This window comes from Mizuhopecten yessoensis, unplaced genomic scaffold, assembly GCF_002113885.1.
Source record: "Mizuhopecten yessoensis strain PY_sf001 unplaced genomic scaffold, ASM211388v2 scaffold10815, whole genome shotgun sequence".
Taxonomy (NCBI): Eukaryota; Metazoa; Mollusca; class Bivalvia; order Pectinida; family Pectinidae; genus Mizuhopecten; species Mizuhopecten yessoensis.
The window spans coordinates 324,305-344,077 of record NW_018408735.1 but is presented as its reverse complement, the minus strand read 5'-3'; the positions used below and the strand labels follow the sequence as shown (position 1 = coordinate 344,077).

The window sequence follows — 19,773 nt, the reverse complement described above, 5'->3', positions numbered from 1 at the left end:
ATACTTTCCAAGATTACATAATTCTTTAATATTCTGTGTATTAAGTAATTGAACAAGCTTATATACACTAGGGTTATTTCTATAGTAACATTTTAAATACTTCCGTCTTAAATCTGTAAATCTTGTGCAAACTTAAACAAAATGAAACTCGTCTTCTATGTAATTATGATTACACTTTGTACATAATCTATCAGTTCTAACAGTGCAAACATAACGTCCAGATTCAATGTTTAATTTGTGTTAAACTTTGATATTACACTACGTATTTCCAAAGTGATGAATCTTCATTAACCATGAACTAACAAGACCTGTTTGTCGTTTGTAAAATTCAAGTATAAGGAATGGCCATAATCATTTTGGGGGTTACGTGGTATATAAACGGAAACAATTTGCGTGCTTTTGTGCATACACGTATGTAAACAACTTCACATGTTTTTTTATAAAGTGCACAGTCTTTTCGTGTATGTTTAATTAAATTGCTGTTTGGATTTATGTAGTACTATCAAGATAGGCACATTTGGTTAACGACAATTATCTGATACATGTTAATGGCATTTGTCTTCATGTTCACAAAAAGCAGAGAAAGAGATTATGATACAAGGAATCTCTTTAATTGTATAGATAATTGTCTTAGGTTTAAGATAAGTATCTGTATTTATAAGTGTTTTTCACTTATGACTTTTGACCGATCAGATTCATCAAGGTTTATTTTGTATTGTTTTATTCAAGCGTGAATTAATATTTGCCATACAATGTTGACTTTAGATTTTTTTTTTAATTCGAATCCATTATTTTAACTGAATAATATGTTTTATACAGAACGTCTTTATCGTGTTATACAGATACAGATAAAACGTTCGATATCATGTCAAATGTAAAGTAAAGATAACATTTGTTTTAAATTTAGCTAAACCGATTCCTGTTGTTTTCATTAAAACTCAACGAAGAAAATAAAATAGATCAATAAGGTTAATTTATCAAGAAAAAACCCCGAACATCTGCCAGTGCTGTTGACTGTTTCGTTTGTAATGGGTATTTTAGAAATCATCCGGAATTAACAAACAATCATATAGAACACTAAGATCCCAAACTTAGTTTGTGTACCCTAGGCGACGCAAACCTTCATTAAGAGTCCTAAGTGATAATTGAGGATGGTCATTGCTGGTTTATCTAGTGGTCAGTTGGCGACAGCTGCTGAATCAGTGACCAGTGGTCAACTTTGGCCCCTGTCCGTCCCCCATGTCGTATTTCTTCTTTGATGAATACCAGCATTGAACTATACTCGAGATCCTTTTTGTGCCTGTCCACCTGAGGTCGAGGGTCACCTGAGCAGGGGTTAAAGGGCTCCGGACAAATGCTGTCCAGTCTCCGGTCAGCACGCCTCATGCAGCGTCCAGCGCTATATGAAATATCCTTTTTATGATAAGTTCTATTGTATGTTAACCCGGGTTTGCGGTCAGCGCTTTCCATTGGTGTCATGCTACTGTGGAACCAATCGCTTTTCTTGAAGACGTGTCCGAGTTCTTTATCCATCTGCGGCCTCAGCACGCGCTAGATGAACTTTTCATCTGTTTCATTAAAAATAGGGTCAAAAAAGTCAACACGTAATGGTCATCGGCATTGTCATACTTCACATCATCTCGAAAATGAAAGATTATCGAAGAACATCTGACCGCTGGTCAGTGCCGAGATACTTAACGCGGATTTATTAACCGCCAGTGGTCAGAAGTTGACCAAAATATTGGCCAAGGGTCGAAATGATCAAGAACAAAGTCAATCGGTGGTCAGAGAGCCATAGAAGCGTTCGCGTGGACAAATGACCTGACTGCCCCGGTCTGTCAATCTGGCCGATATACGCCACCTTTGTACATAGGCTTATGGTCCCTGTGGTAAGTCATTTGTCGCCCTAATGCGGCCCTTGAACCTCGAGTCCACTGGACACCGCGCGTGCCAATGTCTGGCGTAAACGGTACGTGAAGACCAGTAAGCTATCGTAGCAGGCACCAGGGGTGGCTAACAACCACGATGAATGTAGGCAAATTGACGGAATTCATGAATAAATCAACATAACTTCGAACAATAAAAATGCTGAAAACATACGAATAAACAAGTAATATGTAGAATCTTACGTAGGCAATTTAATAATGTTTGTGAAGTTTAACTTTTATTTCGAGACAATCTAATTCTCTTAATGTCGAATGCAAGAAAAAGCATCGGTATAGTACCCTTAAATGTAAGACTTTACATGTAACAATAAAGAATAGAAGCTCTGCCATCAAAATATCCGAACTCCTCTTGAGCCCCAGTGACACTGACCAATGGTGACACGGTTAACACGTCAAGGGATGTACATCCGCCATATGGGACTATATCTTGTCAAAATATTTACCGGCGGTGTACAGACTATGTGATGCGCTGTCTATTCCAGTGTGTTGTAAGCGTTGATAACACAGAACTAGAACAAAGAATATCATCGTGATTTTCTAAACATTAAAATAAATGTATTAAATAGAGAAATTGTTTTATCATCTGATCTTAATTGACGGATGTTTGAAATGCTCCCTATCTGTGTTGAGTAATATATATAAAGAAAGCGTCATCGATGTTAGTTTACAGACTAAAATGAATGTATAAGAAACATCAAAAACGCCATCGAATTTTTTTTACAACAGATTTGAAAATATATAATTTATTGTATGTGTCAAATACAAAAATATGAAAAGTGACATTATTGAGGTGAAACAAGAGGTAATGTACGTGTATCAAAACAATAAAGTGACGCATAGCAACTATTTGTTAATATCGAAGTTTATATATACAAACATGAAAAAAAGGTCAACGAACAATAACTAACTGTCAATAAGCCACAAAGGGATACTTGTGTCACCTGAAACAAAGAGTTTCTTGATCATTCTGAAATGAACTGGTGATCTTTCAATGTGCAGCCGTTATGCAATTTTTCTCTTTGAGATTTTAGCACACTTATCCAGGTGGTCAATTCCTATCTGATTACTAGAAACAATTTTTAGCTTTAGGTGAGACGGATGGGTCGTACGATGTACGTTAACTTCCGGTAGGTGTGTATGTTCTTCCGCTGGGTGTGTCTTATATGTGAAATGGGCTGTAAAAGGTCATTGAAACGTTTGCAACTCTGCAAGCAAGCAGTGTCTTGGGGTCCCGAACAACACGACCCGGCGTAATAAAGGCGTACATTCACAAGACCAAAACTTAGATAACGCGCCTATTACAAGATAAGTATATGCGGATATAGCAAGGCAGCAGAAATATGTATAACAAAGACAAATAACTTCTAAATTTGGATCTTTCATACGAAAAAATAAATATTGATGATTGTAAAATCAAAGAAACAAATCCGGACAACTTGTCTAGTGAGTACAGTGTAACAAAGCGACGGTGCATGTATAATTTCCTAGTACATAATAATGCATTGAATTTTGACCAGTCTAGCGACCGTTCACAGAAATGTTGGAACCTAGGGATTTTTTATGTCACGTGACGGTCCAACGACGAAATACAAATGTGACGGAACCAGGGGATGTCCTATAAGCGACAGCACACGATGATGTAGCCAGGGAACGTCCTATATGAACAAATGTACGAACCTAGGTACACGACAGTGGAGTCTTTGTATGTCCTATAGATACACAGTCACGTACCCTTCACCAGATATATTGGTACACAGATAGTTACCCAGTACCAGCCTAGCGACTGTACACGATGGTGGAGCCTGGGGACGTCCTAGATGGTCATTGGTCGCCCTATTGTTGATCATTACCAGTTAACGTGTTATTGGCGCCACACTATCTACAGGCTGTTACTGTTAGGTTATATACTAGTTGTAATTATTACAAGGCTCGTAAGTTATTTTTCATCTCTCTAAAAAGAAACGTGTACTAGCGCTCACAGGTAGACACAAGACATTTTCAAGCGTTTTTGTAACATTAATGCAAAACATCTTTTTTTCAAATTACTTGCAAGAAAGCAAAAAAACATTTCATTAACCAGTTCAATATTATTAAGTTGAAATGTGTTTTTAATTAGCAACGTTGACGTAAATAGAGGCAAACAATTGACAAAAGATGAAGTGTGAATCGTTTTGCATGATAAATATACTGAAAAGTCAAAGAAAAATGTCCACCGCAGAAAGCAAGCCGCAAAGCTGATGGTGCGAGAACAAAACGATGTTTGCGAGAATTCAGAGTATACCGTATCAACAGCACACGGACTGGAGGAAACCTAGCTAGTCCAGGCACTACATTGAGCAAATTGTCAGAAAAGTTTGATTAAACTAAAAACACATTGAATTCTTCCCGTACAGTTGAAGACAGTCATCTAAATTGTATCGCCGATCCACAATGGATTAATCTCGGCGTATAATCAATTTAACTGTAACTATATACTTTTCGTACAGTTGTACATTTGTGTTTACGGATGTATAAGTAAATTCAAATTCCTATTATAAGTAGAAAACCACAGTCTGCTATTGCTACGATTGTTTGAATATACAAATATATAGGTACATAAATAAACAATTAAAAATCGTAGTACCATTGTCCAAGTTGTTAGTTCAATATTTGTAGTTGACCGATTTTATGAGAGGACATTCTAATATTTGTCTGTTTTCACGGTTTTAGCAAGGAACAGTTCCAGAACTACAATCTTTGATGTCACATATGGCAAGTTTGCTGGGATTTTTTCTCTCATTACAATCGAATCATGAACGGTTTCATTTGTACAAACACCCCAATATCAATGGAGAATATGAATACGTTAAAAATATCCCCAATTTGTTATCAATTAGCATTGTGATGCAAGAATCCGTTCCACACAACGTTGGTGCTTACGGCCCCAGCCATTCATCATGTAGCGTCATTGTCATTCGTTTTCAATTTATTTTTCAGATCTTTCTTATTGCACGTTAGAAAATAATGCTGCTTATTTTAATTTACTTTCAATTCATTTTTCGGGAGTTTATTATTAAAAGTTATAACAGTGTCGTGCTGTTTACCCATGAGTGTGTAATTAATGTTCTGTTATTGGGCCATGTCCCAGATGGTCCGAGGTCCCCCTCCCCTAATACCGACCAAGTGGCCTTAAATGACGCGATAGTTACAAGGAACAATGGCATCTATAAAGTTTTTAATTACTCGTCAATTACTTTCACCGAAAATGATTACAGCTTCCACATAGAAAGTATCTTTTGAATGATTTGTTTTTTCTAATTTGCGAGCCATTCCTAAAAGCTGAGTAGGAACCTAAATATCACCAATTTGCATATCTCAATATCTACCAATTGGGTTTTAGCACTAAAGTTCGCGCGCCTTCTACCCGAGGTTAATGGGCGGTAAGCCAAACACTTGCGCGCGCCACCATCTACGACTCTCAGTATCAGCATCTGGTGTCCTTCCATCAGCCCCACCTCAAACAAAACCTAATAATGCATTCGCCAATTCCATAAAAAAACAGCACAACGATGACACAATCTGAGATCGAAATTAACGTGAAACTTGAAGGCTAAACAGAACTAAGTCAATAGCATTGCGGCCCGGCGAACAGGCATGGTTTATGAATGACTGTTGACCTCGCAATACTTGTTCTGCTTATTGCGCCTTGTCCCGTCACCATAATTCCTTGCTTTTATTATTTCAACCACAATGAGGGAAAATTAATACCGGTTCGTTTGTTTAAACAAGAACTGAAAATAGACCTTCAATAATAAACTAATTCTGTTTGAATTGCAACATATCGATGAAGCGTTTTGGAAACCATTTCACTGGAAAAGCCAATAGCTTTTCTAACACCGACGCGAGGCGAATGGACTGGCTATCACCAAATTACTAAGCAAATATGCCCAAGACTTCAAATGGCTCTTCAACAGCAACCTACAAATGCACACAGCTAATTTTCTGCCTTTTTCACTTTCTCTCTTTAACGTTATGCAATAAGCGCTGACGTGTAATAATTTCAGTGAATCAAAATAAGTTATTAAACGTCGACAAAAGCAAATTATTTTCTTTTAAAATCTTCTATTTCGATATGTAAGATTTCTCTACTAACTTTCGGGGGATTGGATTACTGATAGTATGACGCAAGACCTACACGCGCGCTTACGATCTAGCCTCCGACCAGAACTGCACGTGCGGTCGGGGAGGCCATACATATCTCTCACCACTCCAGCCCCTTACAGCTTCCTCTAAAACCACATTATCGATCTAAAGGAATACAAAATATCCTTCATTAAATATTCTAACTCGGGCTTTCATTTTTATTAATGGAGGGAAGACCGACAAGTGCAGAGAATGACGTTGCGGTTCGGCTTGCGTAAGACCGCAAGTTAAGACCAGAAATGGTTACATACATTTTCAGCGGGTTTTAAAACAGTAGCCTAATCGGAGAATCCTTCAAAGACGTGTATTTCGAATACATGGCCCTTGGCAACATAATTTTCTGTCATGCAAATTATGTTTCCTTTATAATGAGATTTGAATGATGCCTAAATAATTCTTCAACATTATTTTTTGAGGTCTCGAGGATATTAATCACATATTCGACATAATGCCGAACTCAGCTGTTCGCGCTGCACGGGACGGTTTTTGGCTAACCCCTGGGGTAACGAACAAAGAAAAAAGACATTTCTTTAATAAAGGATGCTGCATTGTGGGGCGGAGTTTCTGCGGCTGAACAAAGGTTGTTGGTAACGGTGGACAATGTGATGTCATGGCACACTGTGGCGCCAATGAGAGTAGAACACTCGAGAAACGGGATACGACGAAACCACATAATTACAGGCCTAATTCAATCAGGTCTCGTTATGACAAAGATACAAACCTCGTATTAACGTATTATTGATCGAATACGCTAGTTAAAAAAACGTGGAAATGAATAATAAATTCCTTGGAAGAGAAATGTGTGATACGCCATGCTGGTGTAACGGTTCACCGTGTGACATTGGTTACAATCTGGACACAGGTCTCCCCTAAACATTTACATATGTGTGTTCCGATTAGGGAATCTCATGCAAAAATTTATGAAAATAAATATTCAGACAGATAAACGTCAATGTCGACATGTGTGACATGCCCGTATGTCGACATGTGTGACATGTCCGTATGTCGCACGATCCACAACTGTCAACTCGTGCAATCGACAGGTAAAATCCGGATATAACATTCCTCCTACCACCAAATAAGTCAGTGTTAGGTTATAATTATATTCCTATCAACTGGTTTTGTGTGCAGCTTTGGATATGTTTTGTCTAAATATGCAATATCCAATATTCCGTTGACAAAGATTGTACCCTTAGGAGTTAAAGCCTATTAAGAAACGACTTTTCGGCGTCTCCATCCATTTTTACAACGAAATGCACGGGCATTCCATATATGGAAGGTACACATGTACGTGACGTCAGCGCCGAGCGACTCGTTAGATATCGGTGTATCAGATTACGGGTAGAACCACTCATTACGGAGGCTTACCAACGTTACGGGTGATGTATATAGCATGAAAAAGCGACGACCCTCCGAGTACAAGACTGATACAAGGATGTGGCACGGTCAGAAGGGATTTCGTAACACGATAGCCCTGTAGTTAGCACAGGAATAATAGCCACCGGTTAATTTGTTTAAAAGATTTTACTCTAATTAATAAAATGTTACCGGTACTATCTTCTTGCGTATTTGTGACATATGGTAAAGTCAATGGCTTGCGCAACATGCAATCCACGTGCATACATGTATGAATTGTCGGTCTCTCTACAAAATATTCAGCACTATAGAACGACACACGATGGAACCACAACCGCAAACCGCACCGCCATGGAATAAGCCAGTCAGCTGGAGTCTGCTATCCAACGACTGTGGCCGATCATTCATTAGGGATTCTTTACTATAAAGTTTATACTTTCACCTTTAATTAGCGCCGCATGAACCTATAAATTACATCGCTGTCATCTCCGTGGTATTTCTTCCTGGAAAATCCATTAAGGGGAGAGCTCTCCAACAAAAATACGTAATTGAATTAGATATTAAGGTTGGGGGCAGTGAAAGCATTTACTGTGGGGATCCAGTCACGGTCTCCATATATTACATAAAGGCGTCTCACCCTCGCGATCGACCCCTAATCCCGGCTGGGAGCACGTGCTGTGACATCACGAGCGATGGGGCGGGGCCGGGAGATACTGAGGCTAACGACCCGGAGAGGGGCTCTCACCCCGCCACGCTCAGCTTCCGCAGCGGGCTGCTACAGAAAGGCTATTATCAGCGAACTTATAAAATATGGAATAAGAGATCAGAAACTAGTAACTTGCTCCTGTATCAATGATAATTCGCTGTCAAGAGCTGAGCGGGTTACACTTGTCCGTCCCCCTTGTAATGACACGTTTTCGTGAAGGTTCACGACATTTCGAGTCTCGCATGTCAACCGGTAACTTTACCAATGTACAGCCAACAACTTCATACGCATAGATAAACATATAATGGCGATTTTTAACGGACTCTTTAAAGATGTGTGGTCAAAAAACATTTACCATTTACTGTGTGGATTGGATCTAGGTCCGATGCTACCTCCTCATTTGTAGCCTATCTATGGCTTTGACCTTTAACCTCGTTCAGGCAGCACTTATTATAATTTGCACTTTATTGGTCGAAATAACATTGTTTCCAGTAATGTGAGAATGACATTGCTGAACAGTTGTACCATTAGATGCACTTCCTGCTGCACCCTCCCGCCTGCCTTATCAAAAGGACAAATCAGCTATTGTAAAGGCATGGCAATGTGACCTCTGACCCAGCCTTTGATGTCATCACACCCGCTAATGGGGATGCAATGTATACTGTTGTTTCTAGTCACCACATAATTATGAGGCTCTGTCAATGCCAGCTTGTGACATTACTGCTGTCCTGTTTTTCAATGGTGCTTAGGCAGCTGGTTATATTGTAATAATATATATTGTTACGTTCAGTCTCCTGTTTCTAGTGTAAAAGGCCATTGATAATTCTTTTATTCTTCTCAAACTCTGTGTGAAATTACAGAAATAGTTGTGTGTATATTCATATGCAGAAAAATTTACATATTTTGTCCTGGATGAAAATTAAAACATTTAAACTAACTGAATTTAGTCTTGAAAGTAAGTACAGTAATTATTTTCAATAAATTATGAATCCCTTAATATGTATGTCATTGTTCATTTTATAAATAAGAAAAATATTTTCATTATACAGCATTCAATAAATATTAATCAGTTTCCATTGTGACTGCTTGTTAAGGTAAGGATAAATTGTTATGAAGAAGCCATTTATGAAACTGCAGGCTTGACTGGTAATACATTAATGATCTACAGCCTGGACTGACTGGTAATACATTAATGATTTACAGCCAGGCCTGACTGGTAATACATTAATGATCTACGGCCTGGCCTGACTGGTAATACATTAATGATCTACCGCCTGGCCTGACTGGTAATACATTAATGAGCTACAGCCTGGCCCGACTGGTAATACATTAATGAGCTACAGCCTGGCCCGACTGGTAATACATTAATGATCTACAGCCTGGCCCGACTGGTAATACATTAATGATCTACAGCCTGGCCCGACTGGTAATACATTAATGATCTACAGCCTGGCCCGACTGGTAATACATTAATGATCTACAGCCAGGACTGACTGGTAATACATTAATGATCTACAGCCTGCAGGCCTGACTGGTAATACATTAATGATTTACAGCCAGGCCTGACTGGTAATACATTAATGATTTACAGCCTGGTTTGACTGGTGATACATTAATGCTCTACAGCCAGGCCTGACTTGTAATATATTAATGATCTACAGCCAGGCCTGACTGGTAATGCATTAATGATCTACAGCCTGGCCTGACTTGTAATACATTAATGACCTACAGCCTGGCCTGACTGGTAATACATTAATGACCTACAGCCAGGCCTGACTGGTAATACATTAATGATTTACAGCCTGGTTTGACTGGTGATACATTAATGATCTACAGCCAGGCCTGACTTGTAATATATTAATGGTCTACAGCACGGCCTGACTGGTAATACATTAATGATCTACAGCCAGGCCTGACTGGTAATACATTAATGATTTACAGCCTGGCCTGACTTGTAATACATTAATGATCTACATTCTGCAGGCATGGCTGATAATACATTAATGACCTACAGCCAGGCCTGACTGGTAATACATTAATGATTTACAGCCTGGCCTGACTGGTAATACATTAATGATCTACAGCCAGGCATGGCTGATAATACATAAATGATCTACACCCTGGACTGACTGGTAATACATTAATGATTTACAGACCGGGCTGACTGGTAGTACATTAATGATCTACAGCCTAGGTAAGATTGGTCATGCACATGCACACAGAACTAGGAAGTATTAGCTCTTGTAAACATTTATTTCTATAAAATGTATATCACAGTCTGATCAGCATGAATGTAACATACGTCACAAAAAAACGAATATCACACATTATCATTGTATATATATATGATAAGTAAATGTCCTTATAAAGTAGTGTAAGTTATAATAAAACAAATCTATAAATAGTGTTTTTTCATGCATATTGTATAAAACGGTAAAACTCACAAGTTTACAACTTCACAAATGTGTGATTATTAATGTAATCTGGGGGTACATAAATATCCTAGAGTGTCCTTACAGTCTTAACCTTCGGTGACCTTGTGTAGGTTACACTGGGTGGTTTGGGGTAAGAGTTGATCATGACCAATTAATGTTAGTACCATGTCCTGTTTTTCAGTGATTTTGTGCATGTTGATATTGTTTTATGAATTGATCAATGATTGACAAAAAAACATAATATTGACCAATGATTGACAATAAAACATATTGTATTGACCAATAATTGACAGTGTATGCTTGTAACCTACCTATACTAGCTTTGTGTAGGTTATAAGAATTGACCAATGATCGACAATAAAACAGATGATACTGACCAATGATTGTCATTAAGTATATTTATGTCTACAACCTACCTATTTGACATTAAGGATGCATGCCACCTTACACTTTATACCTGTTATTGGACCATGATTGGCAATGTTAGGCAATCTCCCTTAATATAATCTTGCATGTTAGACAATCTACCTGATATAAACTTCATGTTAGATAAGATTCCTTGATATAAATCCTTATGTTAGACAATCTCCATTGACCATCAATTATGCTTAACTCTGATTAGTCAACTTCATAATTCTTGTACAGTCACCAAAGCGTGCAATGTCCGCTCCAAGATAAAAAAAATTAAGACAGTGAGAATACCTGTGTGCTAAAATTAGCTAAGAGAAGTCCACTCTCAGATTCAGATAATAGCTAATCAGATGATACCTTTAATAAGATATTAGCCAATCAGGGAACAAGACAAATATGAGTATATTTTATTTGCAAGCACAAAGATGGCAGATTGCAGTCTGGTCAAAAAGAAAGATTTCCTACCATAAACCAGGAAATGCACACAATTCTGATGCAGAAGGACTCGCTGAACACCTAAAGAAACACTAAAAGTTCCATGGCACGCCTGCATAGTTACAATTTCGCAATGATATAAGGACAGTCACCTGCATTTAAAAGGTTTGACAGGAAAGTCTTGGATAAAGCTGTCAGCACATTTCATGTTGAAGTCAGACAGGAGAATGGCGTTGTTGAAGAAAACAAGGTTGATTGCTATCCAGAATGGACTGAACAGGCATTTAAAGTCTGTTGAAGGTTTATGAGATATAGATATTGTCTATAGACCCGACCGCAGGGAATCAAATATGTTTGACTCTGTCTGCAAAAACTTAAGTACCAGGGCAAGGGGACGGGGGATGAACATTTACCAGTGATGGAGACAGCTGATATTAAGAAAACAATCTATTTGACATCAATAACAACACACAATTACTAAAAGCAGGCCACTCACTGATATCTGTAAACATTCAATGACACAGGCTACTCACTGATATCTGTAAACATTCAATGACACAGGCCACTCACTGATATCTGTAAACATTCGATGATACAGGCCACTCACTGATATCTGTAAACATTCAATGACACAGGCCACTCACTGATATCTGTAAACATTCAATGATACAGGCCACTCACTGATATCTGTAAACATTCAATGATTGTTGAGTTTGTACTCTACACAATAATCATTAATAAACTTGAAACTTCAAATTTTGTTTTTTGTTTATTACTTCTTCCTGTTTCAACTTGTTGAATCATAATAAAGAAGCTACTGACTTTTAATTTCAGTTTACATGTGACTATATACAGACCTGGGCAAGATTTCGTCTGTATAATCAATCGCATTTAACCTGAAATCAATGCAAAGGTTGATAATTGCATAATATCATCAACTTATATCCATAAAAAAAAGAATTGAATTAACTGAACTGCATATGGAGCTCTTTTGACCATAAGGCGGCATATATCCTTAAGTGAACTAAGTGACCTTGTACAACACTGTTAACAGCAGGGGTCAGGATTTCTAGAGAAGCATGTAGATGAGGAGCATCCTGCCCTAGCTTCAAAGTCATGTTTTATTTTTCTGGTAACACATGGTGTGTGTTATCACAATACAAAATCAGCTCTTAAAATGTGGATATGATCTACTGTGTAACATTACATCAGGGTTTGTGTATGTGTATTTTTAACAAGGTCAAACATCATTGATCCTTGGTTTGACAGGTTAAGTTTGAGTAACGACAAGTGTATTTTCCAGGTTTAAACAATAACCCATTCTTCACAAGAGTGACAAGGACAAAAGGTCAAACCAACAACGGAAGAAACTGCCTTCAGCTTTTGATGTGTCCTGCTATAACAGTTCCAGTCCAGAATGTATCAAAATTTTGAATGAAAAGTCCATGTCTGAAACCAGTGACTGTTATTTGGAAGACAGATGTTCTATTAAAAGATCTTATGATATCATTATTCTGTCTGAAGGAGCTAGATATAAATACTGAACTTGTGTTAGTTGGAGTTCAATGTCAACATATCAGAATGTCAACTCAAAACTTCTAAATCCAAAATGTGGTGTCATTATGCATAATAAATGCAAACCGAAGGAACTAAGTGGTGGCGGCAATATTCTTTTCGAGTTTTTGAAATATGGCAAAACAAAGAACTGCTCATCCTTTTTGAAGGATTGCCATGGCATTTGTAAAATACAAGTAATGGAGTGATGTGTCAAATAAGTCCATGCCTGGTAATAAGCTCACTTCTTATTTAATAATCAAACAATTAAGCCCTATTGAAAGTCAGAGAATATGTCTTGGCCCCCTTGGGCCTATTGGAGGATAAATACAGTAATGATTTTTCATGAACTTATTATTATCTAACCATTGAGCAAAATATCACGCATCTTCTACTATCATACTCTGGTCTGAATACCAGTTCAAACAGTGTTCTACTCAAGTGTCACTACTGTTATATAATGGTACATAATAACGGTGCCAGGTCGTTTGAAATCTCACTCTGAAATGTTCCTATGAGAAGGAAAGTCTTGTTGAAAAGACCAGACTGGTCAAACTGATGACCACATGAAAGATCTGTAAGATCAGGGGAGATGACCTAAGTTACCATAACATTGTAAAATACAAAAACTCTGGTAGTGATGAACAATGTAGAAATTCTATAATACTTTTTGGCAATATCAAGTCTCTTTCTGTCATTGTTGTATGGTATATAGGATTTTTCCAGTACTTTTACATGTTTATCATGCAAGCACTTGGCATGAATTTCTATGGCAACTTTTATCAATAAGAAACATTACTGGTATGCATGCTTAGTACTAGAAACACAACTCTGTTAAGTTTGATGAGTAAATGGCAGACACGACTACCTATTAAAAACTGTGAGTTTAACATTGGAAACAGCAATCCACATCATGTCAATATAAGCTATAGGTCTACATGGCAAGACTACATTAGTTATGTGAGCTGAACAGGTACTTCCCGAAATATTTATTTAGTCATAGCTATGTATTACTGGACTTGCATTAATTACATGGACTGTTTCATGCATATGAATAATCTGATTCATTACATAGCTTTTATAGCCTGGTACATGAAGAACAATATGAAATATCAATAACAGAGTATTCTAGTAAAGCCAAATAAATATCTCAGGAAGAACACCTTGTATTACAATTATTTCACTCTGAGTAACAAAGCAGGACAACTCTGAAGATTCCCTTCAGAAGTGTCCCATGGTCTTCTGGTTAGAGAGGTTAACGCATCGTTTAAGGTAAATATCAACACCCGAGCTGCAGTGTGCGGACTGACACCTGGAACGTCCCACACGTTTTGGTGAGTCCAGACTCTACCGTACTTGTGACATCCCGCTATCCTTGGTACTGATAGAAACTCCTCGTGGTTCTATTTTCAACATCACTGTACTATTGTCATCAAAGCTTTGGCTCCTTGAACCAACTAATTTTCCGCGCCGAAACTTGTCTGCAGGTTTGTGTTGCATTTTATTGCTGTTCTCCTTGAGAACATCAACAAGCTTACTGTCCCTGGGAGTTGCGTCCCCCTGTTCCTCCACACCAGGTGTCGCCCCCTCCTCTACCTCCCTATGGGACTCGGGGGTGCCCCGTGAAGGTGAAGAGTGATCCGAGGCTAGGTATGATGAGTTGTGACCATTCATGGCCCTTACTTTGTCCATGTCAGTTTTATCTCTCCAAAACGAGGCACTAGAATATGTAGGATTTTTCCTGGAAGATCCAGTTTGACCTTTGACACAAAGACCATCAACAGGTTCCTCCTTAGCCAGATATGCTCGACTAGCAGGTATGCTGACTTTTCGCTGGAAAGACTGTCCGAGGCGTATCCTACTCTCCTGTTTGAAGGACGTGCCCTGGGGGTTGTGGACCTTTGCATAACGTTGCATATCTTTGACCTTGTCACTGGAGGGTTTGGCCGGACTTTCCATTTCTGCCACCACAGTGTTTGACCGCGATATCTGTAACTAGAATCACAAAAAACGTTTTGTAGATAATCAAGCTGATTCTAAATGAAAATGAAAAGTATAAGATGTCCAACCAAACTATCATCATTACATACTAAAGGGACTTTCTACCTTCTTCATTTTCATGCTTCTGTTACATGTTTCATAAAATAAGATTAACTGCTTCACCCCTGAAATTTCATAATGAACTATTCCAACCTTTGAATTGGAAGAGCTCAAATGTGTCTTTAGGGGTAAATGAGTTAAAATTGATAACAATAAATAAAAATAAAAGTCATCACCATCATAATACGCTTTTTTTTACCGTTTTTGAAATGCAGTAAAGTCAGCTATAAAGAGATTTTTTCTATCTAGTCAAGTAACCATACAGACCAACAGGAACATGTCAGAGGCTATATAACTGAGGATATACAAAAGTGGGCCTCATAATAATATATTACTGTATTTGGTTGAAGATTTGCAGTCAAAACCTTTCATAATATTTTGGAGACATTCCCATCTAAACAAGTAGTCCTCCACCGAGACACTCCCATATAAACAGGAAGTGGCTCTAAACTGAGACATTCCCATATAAACAGGAAGTGACCCTCCACAGTGACATTCCCATATAAACAGGGAGTGGCCCTCCACAGTGACATTCCCATATAAACAAGAAGTGGCCCTACACAATGACATTCCCATATAAACAGGAAGTGGCCCTCCACAGTGACATTCCCATATAAACAGGAAGTGGCCCTCCACAGTGACATTCCTATCTAAACAAGAAGTAGTCCTCCACTGAGACACTCCCATATAAACAGAAAGTGGCTCTAACTGAGACATTCCCATATAAACAGGAAGTGGCCCTCCACAGTAACATTCCCATCTAAACAAGTAGTCCTCCACTGAGACACTCCCATATAAACAGGAAGTGGCTCTAAACTGAGACATTCCCATGGAAACAGGAAGTGGCCCTCAACAGTTACATTCCTATTTAAACAAGAAGTAGTCCTTCACCGAGACATTCCCATGTAAACAGGAAGTGGCCCTCAACAGTGGCATTCCTATTTAAACAAGAAGTAGTCCTCCACCGAGACACTCCCATATAAACAGGAAGTGGCTCTAAACTGAGACATTCCCATATAAACAGGAAGTGGCCCTCCACAGTGACATTCCCATATAAACAGGAAGTGAACCTCCACAGTGACATTCCCATCTAAACAAGAAGTAGTCCTCCACCGAGACACTCCCATATAAACAGAAAGTGGCTCTAAACTGAGACATTCCCATATAAACAGGAAGTGGCCCTACACAGTGACATTCCCATATAAACGGGAAGTGGCCCTCCACAGTGACACTCCCATATAAACAGGAAGTGGCCCTACACAGACACATTCCCATATACACAAGAGGTGGCCCTCCACAGTGACATTACCATATAAACAGGAATGGGCCCTACACAGTGACATTCCCATAAAACAGGAAGTGGCCCTACACAGTGACATTACCATATAGACAGGAAGTGGCCCTCCACAGTGACATTCCCATATAAACTGGAATGGGCCCTACACAGTGACATTCCCATATAAACGGAGAGTGGCCCTACACAGTGACATTCCCATATAAACGTGAAGTGGCCCTCCACAGTGACATTACCATATAAACAGGAATGGGCCCTACACTAAGACATTCCCATATAAACAGGAAGTGGCCCTACACAGAAACATTCCCATAAAAACGGGAAGTGGCCCTACACAGTGACATTCCCATATAAACAGAAAGTGGCCCTACACAGTGACATTCCCATATACACAAGAGATGGCCCTCCACAGTGACATTACCATATAAACAGGAATGGGCCCTACACTAAGACATTCCCATATACACAAGAGGTGGCCCTCCACAGTGACATTCCCATATAAACAGGAAGTGGCCCTACACAGTGACATTACCAAAAACAGGAAGTGGCTCTACACAGTGACATTACCATATAAACAGGAAGTGGCCCTACACTAAGACTTTCCATATAAACAGGAATGGGCCCTACACAGTGACATTACCATATACACAAGAGATGGCCCTCCACAGTGACATTACCATATAAACAGGAAGTGGCCCTCCACAGTGACATTCCCATATAAACAGGGAGTGGCCCTACACAATGACATTCCCATATAAACAGAAAGTGGCCCTACACAGTGACATTCCCATATAAACGGGAAGTGGCCCTCCACAGTGACACTCCCATATAAACAGGAAGTGGCCCTACACAGAAACATTCCCATAAAAACGGGAAGTGGCCCTACACAGTGACATTACCTAAACAAGAAGTGGCCCTACACAATGACATTCCCATATAAACAGGAAGTGGCCCTAAACAGTGACATTACCATATAAACAGGAATGGGCTCTAAACTGCGACATTCCCATATAAACAGGAAGTGGCCCTACACAGTGAGATTCCCATATAAACAAGAAGTGGCCCTCCACAGTGAAATTCTCTAACAAACAGGATGACATTCCCATAAAAACGGGAAGTGGCCCTACACAGTGACATTACCTAAACAAGAAGTGGCCCTACACAATGACATTCCCATATAAACAGGAAGTGGCCCTAAACAGTGACATTACCATATAAACAGGAATGGGCTCTAAACTGAGACATTCCCATATAAACAGGAAGTGGCACTACACAGTGACATTACCAAAAACAGGAAGTGGCTCTACCCAGTGACATTACCATATAAACAGGAAGTGGCCCTACACTAAGACTTTCCATATAACCAGGAATGGGCCCTACACAGTGACATTACCATATAAACAGGGAGTGGCCCTACACAGTGACATTCCCATATAAACCTACACAGTGACATTACCATATAAACAGGAAGTGGCCCTACACTAAGCCTTTCCATATAAACAGGAATGGGCCCTACACCGTGACATTACCATATACACAAGAGATGGCCCTACACAGTGACATTACCATATAAACAGGGAGTGGCCCTACACAGTGACATTATCATATAAACAGGGAGTGGCCCTACACAGTGCCATTCCCATATAAACAAGAAGTGGCCCTACACAATGACATTCCCATATAAACAGAAAGTGGCCCTACACAGTGACATTCCCATATAAACAGAAAGTGGCCCTACACAGTGACATTCCCATATAAAAAGAAGTGGCTATACACAGACACAAGAGATGGCCCTCCACAGTGACATTACCATATAAACAGGAAGTGGCCCTCCACAGTGACATTACCATATAAACAGGAATGGGCCCTACACTAAGACATTCCCATATAAACAGGAATGGGCCCTACACTAAGACATTCCCATATAAACAGGAAGTGGCTCTAAACTGAGACATTCCCATATAAACAGGAAGTGGCACTACACAGTGACATTACCAAAAACAGGAAGTGGCTCTACCCAGTGACATTACCATATAAACAGGAAGTGGCCCTACACTAAGACTTTCCATATAAACAGGAATGGGCCCTACACAGTGACATTCCCATATAAACAGGGAGTGGCCCTACACATTGACATTCCCATATAAACAGGGAGTGGCCCTACACATTGACATTCCCATATAAACAGGGAGTGGCCCTACACATTGACATTCCCATATAAACAGGGAGTGGCCCTACACAGTGACATTATCATATAAACAGGGAGTGGCCCTACACAGTGACATTATCATATAAACAGGGAGTGGCCCTACACAGTGCCATTCCCATATAAACAAGAAGTGGCCCTACACAGTGACATTCCCATATAAACGGAGAGTGGCCCTACACAGTGACATTCCCATATAAACAGACAGTGGCCCTCCACAGTGACATTCCCATATAAACAGGGAGTGGCCCTACACATTGACATTCCCATATAAACAGGGAGTGGCCCTACACATTGACATTCCCATATAAACAGGGAGTGGCCCTACACAATGACATTCCCATATAAACAGGGAGTGGCCCTACACAATGACATTCCCATATAAACAGAAAGTGGCCCTACACAGTGACATTCCCATATAAACAAGAAGTGGCCCTCCACAGTGAAATTCTCTAACAAACAGGAAATGATCCCACACAATGACATTGATGTAGGGACAAGCTTTCTGTATATCTTTTATCACATAATGTACTGTGTTATCCAGTGAAAATACCCGTCATATTTTTTTGCGTATTATCCCATGTAATATGACCTATAAGCCCTGTGATTGGTTGTAAGTTTCAATTGTTTCAATTGTGACGCAATGCAGGCCTAAGACAAGTACATGACGTCACAGACTTAAGCACTGGAGTCAAAATGGCGGCATTTTACATTTCAAGGTTGCATGAAAATTGTCGTTTTACACGAATAAATGCCACAAATCTTGATTATGTGATAAAAAGGATCTAACACGCGTTATCATTTCATTTCATATAATTTATGAAACTCTTCACATATTTTTCATTTTAGCTCGCCAGAGGCTCGCTCAATTGAAAAATTCTTAGACTCGTTTCATAAATCTCATATGAAATGGAAACTCATGTAAGATCCTATAGAAAGATATGTAGCACATCTTGCAAGAGATCTGCTGATGATGGTTGATAGGCAGTCACCTGTGACTATATGACAGTCACCTGTGACTATATGACAGTCATCTGTGACTATGACAGTCACCTGTGACTATATGACAGTCACCTGTGACTATGACAGTCACCTGTGACCTGTGACTATGACAGTCACCTGTGACTATGACAGTCACCTGTGACTAT

The 19,773-nt window shown here is 39.2% G+C and overlaps 1 protein-coding gene across 10 annotated transcripts in view; it reads right to left on the bottom strand.

The window, feature by feature from the left end:
- Positions 1-10,410: 10,410 nt before the first annotated feature.
- LOC110462625 overlaps positions 10,411-19,773 on the bottom strand; it is a 143,377-nt gene continuing 134,014 nt past the window's right edge. For 9 of the 10 annotated variants that reach the window (XM_021516670.1, XM_021516669.1, XM_021516678.1 and 6 more), the window contains one exon: positions 10,411-15,020. In XM_021516670.1, the coding sequence (XP_021372345.1) occupies positions 14,373-15,020 (648 nt within the window). In that variant the 3' untranslated portion in view covers positions 10,411-14,372. The remainder of the gene's footprint in view (positions 15,021-19,773) is intronic. The other variant, XR_002464304.1, reaches the window with a different exon arrangement.